At 40.0% G+C, this 17,240-nt stretch overlaps 1 protein-coding gene across 2 annotated transcripts in view; it reads right to left on the bottom strand.

Moving 5' to 3' along the window:
- The window catches only part of nrg2a (neuregulin 2a), a 76,151-nt gene that overhangs the window by 6,810 nt on the left and 52,101 nt on the right, over nucleotides 1-17,240 (bottom strand). For both annotated transcript variants that reach the window (XM_084942317.1, XM_084942316.1), the window contains exons 4-9: nucleotides 11,075-11,195; nucleotides 6,310-6,368; nucleotides 2,778-2,801; nucleotides 971-1,073; nucleotides 593-716; nucleotides 358-485 (exon numbers count right to left, since the gene is read on the bottom strand). In XM_084942317.1, coding sequence (XP_084798443.1) covers nucleotides 358-485; nucleotides 593-716; nucleotides 971-1,073; nucleotides 2,778-2,801; nucleotides 6,310-6,368; nucleotides 11,075-11,195 — 559 coding nt within the window. The remainder of the gene's footprint in view (nucleotides 1-357; nucleotides 486-592; nucleotides 717-970; nucleotides 1,074-2,777; nucleotides 2,802-6,309; nucleotides 6,369-11,074; nucleotides 11,196-17,240) is intronic.

Here is a 17,240-nt window from a genome sequence, read left to right as displayed (position 1 = left end):
GACTCCTCTGCCTGCACTACTTTTTCCCATCTTAGATCACTTACAAAATTAAAATCCTGTCTGTTACAGATAACAAAGCTTGCCTTTTTCAGCAGAAATCAGACAGACTGTCTTACCTCACCAGCAATTGGCTCACGCTGCAGCAGCGAGACTCCCGGTGTGTGTTTTTTAACGATTCTATTCAGATACTCTGCACTGTTAACAATTTACTTACATCTGATTGTAATGATCAACTAAAACTGAGTGTGCCCTTTAAATATAGGAACTTGTCTCGATGAATCAAACTCTTCTATCACTTTGTGATTGATTCTCTATTTGCAAGAGGCAGTTATGATGACGCACGTGCTGGATGCTCACCTGTGAGTTGATGAATGAGCTCGTGTGGAAGAGTTGTGAGATCTGGAAGAGGCATGACTGGCAGGAAATGAGCCCTCTGTAGCAGGCCGTATAACACGTTCAGTCGCAGGGACATTCTTTGATATGTACTGCAGGTGGAGAGTGAAAAACAAAAAAGATTGTAAAGAACAAAATCCATGTGGTGTAAATTAGTCTGTGTGTACTGTAATAATGTAAGGAATCCTCGGAAACATACATCTACCATAGGGATATCCTCCGGGCCGGGTCCTGGGTGATTGGGTCCATTAGCTAAGTTACGATTGGGATGTTCTGGACACATGTTTTGTCGCAGATGATTGTGCATCCTGTTTCTTTGTTTCCTGTTGAGAACATCTTGGTCATTCCCTTATTATTTAATCACCTTTTATTAAGTCTTTTTGATTTACTGTAACACCTACAGTAACTATTTAAACATGCCTAATAAAGTAAGGGTATATTTTAAGACATAATCTATCATTTCCACCTGCTGAATGTCACAAGGACTGGGCAGTACACTAATATTTACGGTTTTGTATATTTATTAAATTAAAGAGCATGAGTACATCTTCAGAAATCATTCATCATCTGGACTTACTTGGTTTTACAGTAGGCAACCACACACACGATGCCCACGACCAAGAGAGCCACACAAATACCCGTGATTGTCAGGACTCTTTTCTGGTAGAGTTCCTCTGCCTCTGTCAACATCACACACACACACACACACACACACACACGCACGCACACACACACACACACGCACGCACGCACGCACACACACACACATACACACACACACACAGAAATGACAGAGGAAAAAAATTAGCTTCTTTAAGGTGGTTATGGTGTCACTGTACATCTACACATCTATTTTTTTTTACTAAATCCTGAGCAGAATGAAGCATCATCCTCCTTTCCCTTCACACTTAAACCTCTTCTTTCGCATAATCACAAATGCAGCAGATGCTGCTGCTGCTCCCTGCGCTGCAGTAAGGCGGCGTAGGTGGGGGAAGGGCATTGGACTGTTGGAGAGTTAGACTGTTCGATCAAACAACTCTAAAAACCAGCTATTTTAAATTGCACCATGCATGATAAAATGAGAAATATTCAATAACAAGTCTTAGTCTTGGTGTCTTTGGTGGTCTACTATCTCACTCACTTACAGAAGCGATCATCTGCTCAGGCATTCAGTGAAACACAACGATGAGATCACAACAATTTTGCAAAAAAATTTGTAAAACAAGAGAAATTTGAAATGAAATGAAGATGAAATTTGACTGATGCTTTTGCTTTTCCAGAGAAGAGCTTGTAAAAGGTTGACGTAGATTCTTTGTTTCCCCTGGGGGGAAATAATGGAGGCAGTGTAGTCCCCAATTAATAATGTAATAAGAATGAATTGAATCTGTGCAACCATCTCAGGTTTCCTCCTTTCATTCACCAGTAGCCATTTTACATCAGCAGACCAATTTGTGTCAAGCTTCTGATGCCATAAATAAATCACTGAAGTCAGTTTATTTTTAGCTGCAAACTCAGTGATATTTCAACAATATTGCCTTTAGCCACTGATATTGAATTTGAAACAGAGGAAACGATACTTATGTTAGTTTAATGACACTTATGGTCTACTACTAGAGTGCACTTGTGTAGTTGAAGCAGCTAGATCTACTATTAATTTTATACTCCCAACCACAAGAGGACTTTTCTGGAAAAGGTAGCAGGAAACAAAGGCTGACGATGAAAGAGGGCAGAAAGAGTGTCTGATAGAGGAGAAAGAGTAGGTTCTAAATATAGCATGGCATGCTCACATCACAGCATTTTACAGCATCCCTGAAGGATGATCCAAACCAGAAACGCATCATGTTTTATACTCCGACATTACATTTCAGCTACACTAATGACGAAATGATATAAGAGGCATGGTCAGGATCACACATAAAAAGAAAGACTGAGGTGGCATATCAAAGAAAAAAAAAAAGAGACGCTAGAAATGAGACCAAGAAGGTCGGAAAGATAGATCCTAATATTGAGCAAATCCTTGGGTATAGCTCCAAACATGACAGATCATGCTTGTTACAGATGGAATGAGGAACTAAAGTCCAAGGGGAAAATATGCTCTTGTAAGTGAGACGGAAACTGAGTTAATGGTACTTTTCCATTGCACGCGAATGAGAGGTTGAGGCGATTACATCCATGTTAATGATGTTTGATGAAGGATCAGTTGCATTGACTGAGGGTTCGTCGTCGTAATAAGTCATGGCATGATTGTTTGAGAGATCGACTTGTTAATCGGGGGACGATATGGTTTTACAGGTCACACCACAGACGGAACACGAGCAATGTCAAAATGAACGACATCTTAGTAACTATGCTAGCACTGAGAATCAAAATGGATTGTTCCATACCCATAAATTCAATTCCAAGATGCTCTGCCATTGCAGAGAGTTGGAAGGTGGGTGGGGGAGGGGAGGAGAGACACAAGAAACAAAAGACCAGATTAAGAGCGGCACCTTCTAATATAGAAGTGGAGCAAGTACAAATTGGCATTACACAACACTTGTTGGTTATTGTCAGAACGACATGGTCAGTACTATCTAAGACGAGACACAAGCATGCAACACACACTTCAAACCACACTACATATCAGTATCACTACCACATATCACTACTACTAATTCTAATAAAGGGATTTTTGATTTCTTTTTACTACTTTTTAATAAAACTACAATATTCTGCTCTTGCTTGAAAATTATATCTACACTATATCTCAGCATACGGGGCCTCAACAAGATCATTTCCTTTTTAGTAATTTTTTCGAGTTAGCGGAAAAGCTGACTCACAGTAAGTTTACAATACGTAATAAGTTTTCGCTCTTTTTTTGATACATATTACCAGTTGCTGTGTTGGTCCAATTCAGTAATAATGCAGTGCCAAGTAAAGGGAACGTTTCCAGATATGATCAAAGGAGAGATGATGTGGCCCTGTGTGAGTCGCTTAGTGTTTATTACTCCTATAAAAGGCTGATCCCTGACAGCAACCAGGTGCTAGTGGTGAGCACATCCTATAGATGCACCCACTGTGGTAGGTGTAGGGTTATTTAAGCCTGTTCTGCTTTCATGGCGGATCTGTTACCAATAGTTGCGGCTCTCTAAAAACAAACAGGACGTACTCATAATCTTAACAACCAAAGATTGCCTGGAGTCACTACCGCTGTCGGCTTTGTCATCCTCAGTCTCCATTTATAATCACACGTAGCGTCTCCGGTGGCACGTGAGGGGGCTGAATTAACCCCGCTTATTTTCTTTCCAAATGCAATGATGCAGAATTTTGCCCAAGCATGCAGCCACTTCTGAGGGACTGTGACTGTGTTTATCTTGCACCACAGTTTTATGTTTTACAAGTAAGTCTTGAGGTTTATGTTTTATGAAGCGCCATATCATTGCATAACCAAACAAAATTCTAAAAGGGAATGAGATATTAGGTGCATAGCAACTGTTTGGGAAAATATGCGTCATCTACCGAGATTACCTGTGCTTTCAGTTTTCTGCTTTCTAAAAATGCAACACTGTCAATTCCAAGACACACCCATCACATGAACAGGCAAGTTAAAAGGAGTGTATGTGCACTGTGTTGGAGTAATCATGAAGAATAAGAAGAATTATGGCTTGACTTTATATTGTATGGCAGATAGAGGCCACAGGGACGTCGTGCCAGCTAGAAAGTCCATATTTCTGGCTCCTCACTTGCTTTACTTGGGCTAAAGCAATTCCCAGCTGTTCTTATGACAACATGCTCTTATTTAATCCAAGCACTTATGGCTGAGGAGAAAAAAAGCCATCCTCCTTCTCTTTTTTATCTCCTGGGGATGGGAGGTGCCCCTTTCGGGAGGCAGGTTTTTAACTATGAAACGGATGTGCGTGAGCACAAGGGTCTGCCCTTTAAACTAAAATTTTAGCAGTTCTACTTGATTGTAAAGACTAAAAGCCAAGCTGTTCCCATGATAGTGTTGTAACAGAAAGAGGGTCCATGCTTTTTTTCTCTCTCATTATTTTACTATTTGTTTTTATCATCTTCTGTCTGTTTTTTGATTACTTGGTTGTATAACCATGCAAAGCAAATAACACAAGGCTGGTCTGTACTTGTGTAGCTGGATGAGAACAGGAAATAAACGCTGTCCTTGATGCACAGCTGCGCTGAAGTTAAACAGAATGTAGAAAAAGTGTGTGAGTGTACGGGGGAGGAAAAAAAAGCTCCCACACAAACTGTCTGCTCTGCCAGAAAAACAAGCAATTTCAGCACAGTGCATTACAACTTAATGTGAGATGAAATTACTTGTACTTAAGAAGGGGTTTTTTGGGGGTATTGTACTCTGTGCCAATATACAACAAACAGAATGTGTAAGCTTGAAAAGTCAGACTACAGGGATGAGCATTAAGAAACTCCAAACCCAGATGCAGTTTGTTATTTTCTGAATGCAATGTTACATTAAATCGCAACCATATGGGCTTGCAAAGGCATGATGCTGCCATTATCCAGCATAAATGACAGGCTTTGGATTTAATTCTATATCATTTTTATACTTGAACCCTGTGCATGCAGTGCTTTCCCTAAAGAATCGAGTCCAGACTTTTTGAAATTTCAGTCGTTACGTTTCATTAATGTCACGTCTCTCGGTGTACAAGTAATCACCAATCAAGTAATACTGACGTTTAAACGCTCCACAGGACTACATTAACAAGAATCCCCACCATGTGGTTGGTTTTTAAAGCTAAAACCCTTAAGGGCAATATCAATCAGGCCATAGTCATCCACAAAACGTCCTCTAATCTTCGTATAACAACGCAGTTGATAGATGTGTTTGCAGATGTTGCCTTGTGGGATGGTGCAGGGTTTAGTTCTCTAACCCCAGGCTACTAAAGCTGTTTGACATGGCACTCCAGTACAGTGTTTGGACTATCTGCCGTGCGAACACCATTTTGTTTCTTCTGGATCAGCGTGTTATAGCAGATGTAATTTGCTAAATGTTCTTGTGTGGACCTAACAAAATTAGTGTTTTCTACAGGCTGGCTGTGATTTAGGTCCTCCGCAAGTTATCAACTGGTCTCAAAGTTAAACAAATAGTGCTTCACATTTACCATCTTGGCTGATTTTGAACTAATGCGAGGCAGGTGCTGTAAAGTTTTGCGGTAAGTGGGCCTTTTCTTTTGGAATCCCTGATTATCTCCGACATCAAATCAAATCAGTGTGATTTTGTTTTTTCATTTTCATATTTGATCTTTATATTGATGATAACGGTTACGCTTTCACACCTGTTTATCAATATTTAATAAATCCTAGTAGAAAGAAATGCACCATCATTTCAGCTTCAGCTGGTTGCAGCCTCTCAAATAAGGGCTCTTTACAAGCTTGCTGTTATCAGTTAGTGCTCCACCTGATAGAGCCAGTCATTTGTCATGCTTGTTAGTTGCGACTAATTGTTTGGGCCAGGCTTTCCATACAAGCTCTACTTAGGGTCAAATGTGCTTGCATGTTTCAAGCTGATTGCGAGAACAGGCATCATTAGTAAGTGGGCTAAACAAAGTCCTTTTGTAATTATTTTGCCATTAGACTGTGTCGTTACATGCAACTTGCGATGTGCAAATCAACTTGCACAAAGCAAACTCACATCCTGACTCACTGTTGTCGGCCTCGCTACGAACTCTTATTCTGAGAATGCGCATGCAACGCACTGCACTGAGTCAAAGGGCACACAATATTACATGCAGACCAAACACAGTAACAGACTCCACTAATCTATGTCAGCTTGTGAATGAGTCACCAGAGCAGACACAGACAAAACTATTAGGTAATAACAGGAAATTAATGCGGTCTCTACACCCAGCATGCACGCGTGACACGAGGACAGACTGACAGTGACAGAAGAGGAAATTGACATACGGTAGAAACTGGCCATAACGTAGGTTTGACAGCGATCACCAGTAAAGTCATTTGGACACCTGATGGAAAGAAACAAAGCCGAAGAAAGAGAGAAGGAGGAAGAGGAGGAGGGTGGTGAAAGAGTGAGAGAAAGGAAGAAAATAGAGGGGGAGAGGGTGGAGTGAAAAGGACAGTATGAGTAAGAAAAAGTGAGAAAGAAGGGAAGGGGGGGAGAAGAGGGGGAGAGAGAGAGGGAGAGAGGAAGAGAGACACAGAATTAGAACAACAGAACATCTACAGACAGCAGAAGCAGAGTGTTCCCTTTGGATGACACCGTCGTGTGCATGGTGTAGTGCACAGCTCAATGCGTGTTGACCTGAGAAGGAGGAAGAGGAGGAGAAAGAGGAAGAGATCTGGTGGGGGGGTGGGGAGTGGGGGGGATGAGGAGGGCAGCAAGAGTCCACAGAGGTAATCCAGTGACAACTGTGTCTCTGTTGTCAGCTGCTCATATCATTTGAACATACTTTTGAAAGGATTGGGCATGTACACCCGCAGTGGCTCAGTCTGTAAGCATCGAGGGCCGAAGTATCCATCCGGACATCTGGGAAGGAGCAGACAAGTGTTATGGAAAAGGAAAAAAAACACACACACAGAGAGTGACGTTGATTTCAGGGGCTTGAATCCCTTCACACACATTTCTGCAAAATGTCACAGCATGTTTAAACACACAACAAAACAAGTAACAGCAACAACAAAAAAACTGCTTCCAAACTCACAGTAAAGTGCAAACAAAGCAAGGAGGCCATCCTCTGCTGATGAACGTGCCCAATTTCGCAGTTTTAAATTGATCTCAGTCTGCACAAAAATGTAATGCTTAGCAGATGCTGCATCTCTCTGATAAGCTAGCAGCTTCCCCCCCCCCTTACAGACACACTGACAAACAAAAAAGGGTAAAAATATACTTCAGCCTGGGCTCTCATCTTGGCAGAGAAAGAACAAAAAAAAAAAACATATATAATGACATATAATAATAATAATATGGGCTTTTAGAAAAAGAGATAAATGTGATTCAGGATACTGACAGTCCCATGGCTTTCTGAACTCGGTCTATGGGATGAGAGAAGAGCAATTTTCATGAGTGTGTGGAGAATAAGAATGTAGCTCGGGATAAACCAGGCAATGTTTTATAGGTAATCAATAAATCATTCCTTGGAAAGCAGTGAAACAGAGCTGAAAGTTGGGAAATGTTTCTCTTTCTCTTGGAGCCTGTTGGAATCCTTGTGGATGTATCCATAACCTGCAAACGTGACTGTTTTATAACTGATACCAGAGCACAGAGTGTTAAAGCAGTCAGATCAGGAAATAAGGAAATAAAATCCCAAATTTTAATTTCCAGCTTGGAAAGAAAAACAAAAGGAAAAAAAATGAATATGTAATAGTTTCTTGGTAAACACGCGAGGATGTGTTCAGCTGTTCTTTGAAGTCAGCGTCAGGACCAAAGTTTCAAATGTGTGGCTGCGTTATGTTTTTGTTACTGAGGACAGACTATCATCACCATCAGGAGTGTTGGGTTAAACCATTTTTCCTCATTAGAATCTCAATTTGGATGAGAAGTTGGTCTTTTCAGGGCCACCAACAATCCACCCAGAGCCACAACTAGACCACTGATCCAACAAATGTGATTTACTGGGTCCACACAGTGCCTCCTGGGAGCGCCATAAATATTCGGCAATGAGTTACTCATCCTGAGTGATGGTGTTTAACTGGGTGGGGGCGGGTGGGTGGGGGGGTGGGGGGGGATCGCGCCACCTAGGTTGAGGAAACTTGGCTGAAAGATGAAGGAAATAAACTGTCACAGGGTGCAAATGACCACAGAGGTGCAGAAAATAAACATGTAACTTTCAGGAGGAAAACAAACACTTTGCAATGTTTATGAAAATGTTCTACAAACTGTAGATACACTGAACTTTCTCAACTCATTACCCTTCTAATAAGTTCCATAAAGAAGTGATAACTATCGTTCTCTTAGGAAGACACTTCTGTTCAACAACTTTCATTGTACTTGTATCATCATGTATAGAACTGAAACAGTCAATTTATTACATAATAGTAAAACTTCTAATCACTGTGTCTCTGATGGTTTGCTGCTTTTCCTTGTTTTGAATCATTATAAACTTAATTTTGTTGGATTTGGACTGCTGGTCAGACAATATGAAGCAAACTGAAAGACAGAAAAAAAAATCAGGTATCTGTAATGAGCATTACCCAGGAGATCTGTGAGATCTGTGGAGTATACGCCCGATTTAAAACCATCTCAGTCAAATTTTGAGCACCTTTATTCGAGCCGTTTCAGCTGATTCAAAAATATAACAAGCACATAATTAGTTGAGGGAAGCCACAATGTCAAGATTGGCTTGCAATCCAAGCACATCAGAAGATCTCACTGCCAGCCTTTTTCACCTTATGCTTAAGCTGATATTCTTGCATGTTCAATCATCAAATTTCATACTGGGTACCTATTTAAGTTGCTTTTACCTTCCTTGTAAGCAACTAAAAGTGTAGAAAAGTCCCAGATTAGAGCCATACTAATAATCTTCTGCACGCCAGAGTCCTGCAGATGGAAATAATTATTTTCCCTTTTTGGCTGCAGTGGTCCTGACTGAATGTACACAACTAACAAATACAGTTTTTTTCTGCACATTATGCATGCTTTGCATGAAAATAACAGCAGGTTTCAACTTTCAACACTCTTTACATCATTTCACCTTATCACATCACCTTACCTCCACCTAAAAGTTTCTATCTGAGAGTGAAGGAGCTGGGAATAAAAGTAGGACTAGCTGTCTGCAGGACTTGTTTAGCCAGAGAGTAATACCCACTGAAGCCTGGCCTATATTGAATGAGATGGCTGTGGGGCAACAAATCCCTGCAGGCCTTCACTGCATTATCCAACTTTTCTGGACCCATGCCCCAGCCGTGAGTGAGTTAGCTGCAGCAATTGAGTTATTGCTGCCTCCAATTTGTACACAGCGTATTGAACGGCTGTTGCAGCCATGTCCTGCTTGCTCATCGAGCATTCTTCCTGCGGCCAACTGGGCACAGAAAGCCTTGCCAGTGTTTCAGCTCTATATCAAATCAGCCTAAAGGATTATGTTAGCATATGGTTAAAGAGAAAATACATCAGAATATCTGACAACCATGCAAGCAGATGTCATTTGTATTGTAACTACACAATAAGGTTTAACTGATTTTTACAACTAAGGCAACCTATTTTTTTTCCTTTTGATTAACTAATACATACAGCTGTGGTCAAAGGTTTACATGCACTCATCAGTGGCAGTGGTACATTACACAAAGTGAATGGAATAATATAGAAGTAGGACTACCTGCTACCTTCACCTTAGATCAACAGCTAGACAGTTGAAACGTGTAGACAGTTGCATGTTCCAACAAGAAAATGATCCCACAGACACATCAAAAAGTAAAGTTAAAAGTTGGGCCTGTGCCAGAAAACCAACCACTTTAAACAAACTCTACCAATTCTGCCAAGAAGAGTGGTCAAATATCCAGACAGAATTAATCCAGGTTGTTAACTGCTACCAAAAGTGTCTGATTGAGGTGTAACTTTCTAATGTACATTTAACCAAATGTACGTAGGAAAAGTAGTGAAAATCCTACATAAATTTAAACTTGTGCACCAAATATTTGTTTTTAAAGTCATGAAAGATGTATGTTGTTCAACTAAATCATTAAAAGCCAAAATTACCATGACGTTCATGCCCATATTGAGTGTAAATAAAATTCTGAATACAACTGTATTTGGGTCCAATAAATGGAAGAAAATCTAAATAACAGTCACAGTTTCCAAAGGAACGGTTTTGAAATTGCTTGTTTTGTCTGATCTACAGCCCAAAATCAATGATTTTATTTTAAAATAGCAGCAGATAACCAGCCAATAGTCATTCCCAAATCTAAAACCAGTGAACATTTGGCTTTTATGACTAAAAATGAGTAATAGTTGATGCAAGTAGTTGCAAGGCGTTTTTCTGATTACTAAATGACTAATCGAGACAGTGGTTGTTTCATCTCTTAAAATAAATTTTTAAAAAACCAAAAACTGTTAGTCCTCTACAAAGAAAACCGCTTGTTTACCTTAACCTCTCGTGCACATGGTCCCAAATAATGTTGAGTTCAAGGCTAACACAAACTCACATGTAAATGTCAAAGAAAAAAAAGGTTGTTTCCGTGATAATGTCAACCTGTTTTCCTCCTGAAAAGCTAAGATGCATGGTTCCTCCAACGCACTTTACACACAGGTCTTGATCCCCTTTGCCAAATGTAAGCAATGATTCTATTTACCTCATTGGGGGCCTCTAACAGGCATAAATATTTGCTCACGACTAAACCAGTGACTCATGACATTTTGAAAAGCCTTTTAATGTGCGGCCCTCCTGTACACTAAACATGACTTAAAAGGATGAGCACACCACCGCCTCACTCCATTATTAGTGTTAAAATACACAACAGGTGGGTAGTTAGACAAACTGGCAGCATATTCCTGTGATGTGTCGCTGCTGCTGCTGCTGAAAGAAGGAAGGGGGATCGAGCTATACCACAAAAACAAAAAGCAAGGTAAAAACTTGTAGTTAGATAGCTGAAGATGATTATCAAAGTCAAGATGCCGTAAAAGAGCCTCTAATTTGGACTGTGGGACAAAACATCTGTCAAACAACAACGGCCAAGAAGAAAAATACTTGAAAAGAAAAGGATAGAAGAGATTACTCACTTGCAGGAAAGCTGATTTATACCATGGAAGAAGTAACAGTCGCCGCCATTCACACAGTAGGCTCTCTCTGTGTCGTTGCATTTTCTGGCATGGCCTGAGCCTGGAGATAGCGTTGTGGTCACTGAGAAAAAACACAGAGAAGAAAATGACAAATTACTTCCAGCTGATCCAGTGGATCCTTTATAACGTCAGCTTTATTTCCTTTATAGCCATATCCAGATGAATAAACAATAATTTGCAGTCAAAACAAGGAAACGTCATGATAAATGAACATGAAGAGGATTTTCATTTAATAAAAATTTGTTAGTTCTTCTTGTATCTCTGCAAGACTAATATGACTTGTATGTGTGTATCTCTAGTTTTTCTTAAAGAGTTACTTAAATGCCACACTTGTAATTCCACAAGGACTCTTAGTCTTTCATGTACAAATGTAATTGTTTCTCAAAAGGAGTGTTGACATTATCTCAACAAGTTCTATGAGCAAAGATAAATATTTTCGTGACATAGCGTAGGAGGTGTTTATGCCTCGACTCAGGTCCTTGGAGTGGCCTGAAATGTCATGTATCTGCACTTAATCCCCCCCATTGAACAGATATCTGTTTGGGATGAAGTCTGCTCATCGGAATCAAAATAGGGATGTTTAGAGGAATGAGAGTGCTGAGAAAGGTGCACTGTGGCAGGATTGGGCTTGAGAAGGGTGGAGTGCACCTCACATGTCAGATACTGACATGTGATTGAAACTGTGTACCTGCTGTCAGACGATGTTAGCACGTTGGGAGAATGTGGCTGTTAGGCATAGAGAAGTCTTCGGCTGGTAAGAGTTTTACACTGACAATATATTGGCTTCAGCAGCCTGACACTCATTTTATCAAGCATAGCCACTGGCTTTACTGTAAGTAATGTCAGTCCTGTGAAAACTAAGCACACTTCCTGATTCAGAAGCTTGTAGAAACATCTTTAGCAGCAATACCTTGAATTAATTGCATCCTATACTTTTATACTTTTCATCCCAGCCTCTATCAGTCTCTCACGTCATTCTGGAGGACTTTTGCCCAACTTGTCTTCACTACATTGCTTCAGTTCATTGAGGTTTTCACATATTTGTTTGTGCAAATTCTTAATTTCCTACCAGCATCTCAATCGCGTCAAGGTCTGAACTTGGTCTGACTAGGTCACTGTAGCATCTTGATTCTTGTCCTTTTTTAGCCGTTCTGTTGCAGAATTGCTGCTGTGCTTGGGATTATTGTCTTGTTGCAAAACCCACTTTCTGCCAAGCTTTAGCTGTCAGACAGATTGCTTCACATTTAGTCTAGAACACCGATACATAGAGGTGGTCATGGTCCACCAGTGACACTGCGTATGAGGTGTGTGTGTGTGTGTGTGTGTGTATTGTACTGCCATGAACTTTAACAGTTAACATGCCAACTCAGGTTTGGAGTCTGAGATCTAGCTTTGGATTTTTGCAATCTCTCTAAACATTGCACAGTCTGTTCTTCTGAAGTATTTGCTGGGACATTTACTTCTAGGAAGATTATAGCTTACTGTTAACATTAGCAACTAGCAAACTGCCAAAACATCTGCTTTTATACAGGTGCTCACACATTAACTGAACATCAATTAATCATGTTCAATTGACTAGCAGCACCTGGCTGCTATATATCCTCTTAATGCTGAACAAAGCAATAGGGCGTACATAGTACATAGAGTCCCGTGAAAACGTTCTTCTTCACATGCCAGATTGGCTGTTTTCTGTAAAGACATACTATACCCTCCGGCTGGAGAAGTGCGTTGCTTACTGCAGAAGCTCACCTCTGGTTTGGCTACTACAATTTCCATGCTTATTAGGATAGAGAAGCAAACAAATGATATCAGTCTGTGCGTCATTGCCAGTATGAGTGAAAAGCACAAATAAATCAGAACACTATATAACCAAAAAATGTTTTGTTCTTTACACATGCAGTATACCAAAGTATATCAAATAGCGTGTCATTGCTGGGCAAAAATTACTTTGTGAATAAAGTACAACATCCATCCATTCAATGAACAAACAAAGACATAAATCCACTTGGTTAAATTGCGACGAGATAAGTCGATAAAAGGTGTTATTTATACCTAGCATTTCATTTTAGAGGTAAAATTTTATTACGGTAAATTTATGATGTCATGCTGTTCTGCCAAAATTCCTTAAAAAAAAGTAATGCTCCCAAGACAACACCACACCTATTTATTATCATAGGTCCAAATATTCCTAAAATATTTCCAGGTTTACCCATTGATCAGAACCACTTCATCACCTGATGTCTCACTTGGAGGACTGGTTCGTAAAACACTTCATTAAAAAAAAGAAAAAAAAAAAATCAGAAAAAGCTGTCGGGCAAACCCTCTTTTAAAAAAAACAAAAAAAACCTCCCACGCTCAAAATGGAAACTTCGTGCAGGATTCAAGTGCAAAACCTGTGCAGGAACATGTGGACAAACAAGCTGCACAGTGCTGCAACCTTTCCCAGAATGCACCAGTGGAAATCAGAGGAGCGTCGTAGACAGATCATCAGTCTCCACAGGACGGGTGGACGCCACGATACTCGTACTCACACATAATCTACGGTCCACCTGGCGTGCATGTGGGTGGACTGCGGGTGGAAAACAGATGACCCACACGGGGAGGTGGAGAACATGCAGACTTCACATATAGGAAAGATCAAGGCCTATATCTGAACCGTGGACAAGTTCTGCTGTCAATGTTTATTTTGCTACTGGTCATACCAAATTAGTTTCACAGTAGTCACCTTTTTTTTCCCTCTTTGTCATCATTTTCAATGAAAAAGTGAAAAGTGAAAAAACAACTTCCTGCACTTAGTTGAGCTAAAGGCAAAATTGATGCAAAATCTCAAAATTCCACATATTTTTTGTCTAATAGGGCTGCTAGATACATTTTAACTAACTGAAACCTATATTTGTTAAGATCACATTATTTTTATACAGAAATAAATGACTTAAAAAAAACCAAATAAACCAAAATAATATATATTGGTAATGGTAAGGGCGCTATTTTCTCAGCTGTACTCCTTGTTATAAAATGTTCAAAGTGAAGATCAGCCCTGTGTAAGCTAACTGGAATGAGGGCATATAAACAATATACTTTTCATCCAAAATCCCTGTTTTGGATTAAACTTGATAAATAGCTACAGTTTGTGAAGAGGCTTTAAATCTGGACAGCTGTAGCATGGGGCTTATATTTTTATTGCCATACAGCTGAATGCTTGCAGGTGGAGACCACACATCTCCTCAGCCGACAAGGTTCATTTACCTAAACAACAAACACCACCTGCAATATTAAGGGGCTTCCTAGAGGAGCAGAAAAATTCCTGCAGACCACAATTTACACTCCATACAGTGAGAAGAACAGCAAATCCAACTGACTGAAGGAAATTACACGCTAATATCGCTGCAACGATTCATTAAATATATCAAAACAATGAAAGTGTTTAATGATGACTTAACAATTTGGCAAAAAAATTAATTCCTGGAGTTGATCCCACTTTCAGAAAACTATCCACTTCTATTTTACTGAATCTATTCTCTGCCAAATGTTTAAAATGAATTTAAATGAATCATATAAAAGTATTATTTGTATAACTTTAATAAATGATCTATATAAACATACTCCTACTGGCATGGAGGAATTGATGATTTCTTAAGAAAAAGGTCACTTTACATATTTTTAGCAGGATTCAAGCACTGCTTTCAGTGGGCTTCAAAGATTGCAGTTATCCTAACATTAACATTACTATTGGTTTTCAGTCATCAACATCTAATCTATGATGTAGCACAGTGTCCCAGTTTTATCCTCCCCTACTCCTTTTCCCTGCTGTCCTCCCTTCTTTCCTTTGTGTCTTCCAGTTACTCCCACATAGCAGACCCTCTGCTGTAAGAAAAGTGAAGAAAAAGTTCTAGTTTTTGCACACTGTGTACAGAAAGCTTAGGAATTCTTACTAAAAAAGCATACACATATACACCGTCAGCAGAAGCGTATAATAAAACAGTTGTTGATGTTTACGGCATTCGAGATACAAAGTAAAATGATCATGTGTAAAATTACAAAAACCTCACTATCCGTATTATTTTCATAACAGTTATGGCTTAAGCTTGTGAGCAGGACGGCCTAAATAGGAAACATAAAATTAATTTCAGAGGCAGACTAAAAACTTGAAAACACCAATAGGAGACTCAGTGTTTTAAATTGTGTCAGATTTAAAAGTTTACTGCAGTTAAAGGCCAACGCACCGGACCTGAACTGATGCATCTATAAATCATAGGTTCATGCACTTTAGGGTTTATGATAAACTTGTAAACTTGACAAAAGCATGTGTAAAAACCCTGCTGAGCTGCAGTAAAATATCTAAAAACCCTGAAATGCTGAAGGCTTCCTTTGCGTCCAGCAAGCTATAGTGCCGGGCTCAACACAGATCTCCTCATAAATATCACAATCTTTTTGCAAAACCAAACTGTTTGGTTATTCCCATCATCATGCCTTCTGTCAATAAAATAGATATTTACATTTTAAGAGAAAATGAATGCACCTGGAGTAAAACATTTTATATAACACATGTCTGTGTAGGTTCTCAGTCATCTAGGCCACGGTAATCTAAGGAGCTTGGAAAAACAGCTACTGAACCTCTTTAAGTTTCTTGAAGATGCTTCACTCTCATCCGAGAAGCTTCTTCAGTTTTAAGACCAAATGGTCGAGAGTCACGGGTTTTGGTCCTAGTGGGTGTTGTTCCTGAGGAGGGTTGTTGACCCACTATTGATCATGTGTCTCATCACATGAGCCAAGGCGTGACAACAACACCAATGAAGCCTTAAGATGAGACTCCACAAGTAACTACAAAAACAAAGTCATTAGTTGCCAAAACAACTTGAAAAAAGGATAAAGCCATTGACCGCTCTACATACCACTGTCTGTACCCAGGGATGCTATACTCTGTTATACCCTAGAGTCCCACCCAGCCACCTACAACATTTCCAAGCACCTCGTCAACATCCTGTCTCCTCTTGTGGGGAACACACCCCATCACATCAAAAACTCCCCCTACTTTGCCAACAAGGTTCAGAAAAGTATGCTGGATCCAGATGAAACCATTGTGTCCTTTGATGTGGTCTCTCTCTTCACTTAAAAGATAGCGATCTCTGCCTTACCACCACATATTTTAAATACAAAGAGGGTTTCTACAGACAAAAACATGAGCGTGCTATGGACTCCCCCAGTGTCCCCAGCCTTTACATGGAGGAAGTGGGAAATAAAGCTCTTGGCTTTTTCAAAGGGACAGCACCTAGCCACTGGTACAGATACGTGGATGACACCTGGATCAAAATCGAAACCCAAGAAGTAGAATCCTTAATTCTCCACATCAAATCAGTGGATAAAAACATAAAGTTCAACAGAGAAGATACAAAGGATAACGGCCATTTCTGGACTGTGCTGTGAGCATTGAGGAAAATGGAAACCTCAACACTGAGGTTTACCAGAAGCCCACACACATGGACCAGTACCTACTCTTTAACTCCAATCACCCTCTGGAACAAAAACTTGGAGTAATCAAGAAAAGGAACACACACATGTAAAGAAAAGTCTTAAAACATGTAGTTATCCCAACTGGGCTTTCATCAAATTTGCAGAGATGCACAGTAAAGAAGGTCAGACACCAACTTGTCATCCTTTGTGTAGCAGGTTTATCAGAGAAACAACCAGCCACAGCTCAGACAAAAACTGGTTCATCCCAAAGACATAACTCCCAAACACAAACTAAACAACACACTATATGCTGTGAAGTGCAGTGAGAAATGCTCAGACCTCTACATTGGAGAGACCAAACAGCCACGTCATAAATGCATGGCACAACATAGAAGAGCCACCTCGACGGGACAAGACTCAGCTGTACACCTGCATCTAAAGGATAAAGGTCACTCTTTCGAGGATACCAATGTTTTGGACAGAGAAGACGGGCGGTTTGAAAGAGAAGTGAAAGAAGAACAGAGGTGGATGTTTACAACACCGTCTGCCGCTCACAATCCAGTTTTTAACACCCACTCACATCTTGTGTCAGTTGATCTCAGTAGGTAAGGCAAAGTCTCTCCATGGTTTCACCCGAAACCTCTGATGATAATGA

This window comes from Perissodus microlepis, chromosome 10 (assembly GCF_051167445.1).
Source record: "Perissodus microlepis isolate ML-2025 ecotype Zambia chromosome 10, ASM5116744v1, whole genome shotgun sequence".
Taxonomy (NCBI): domain Eukaryota; kingdom Metazoa; phylum Chordata; class Actinopteri; order Cichliformes; family Cichlidae; genus Perissodus; species Perissodus microlepis.
This window is presented reverse-complemented; position numbering and strand designations above follow the sequence as displayed.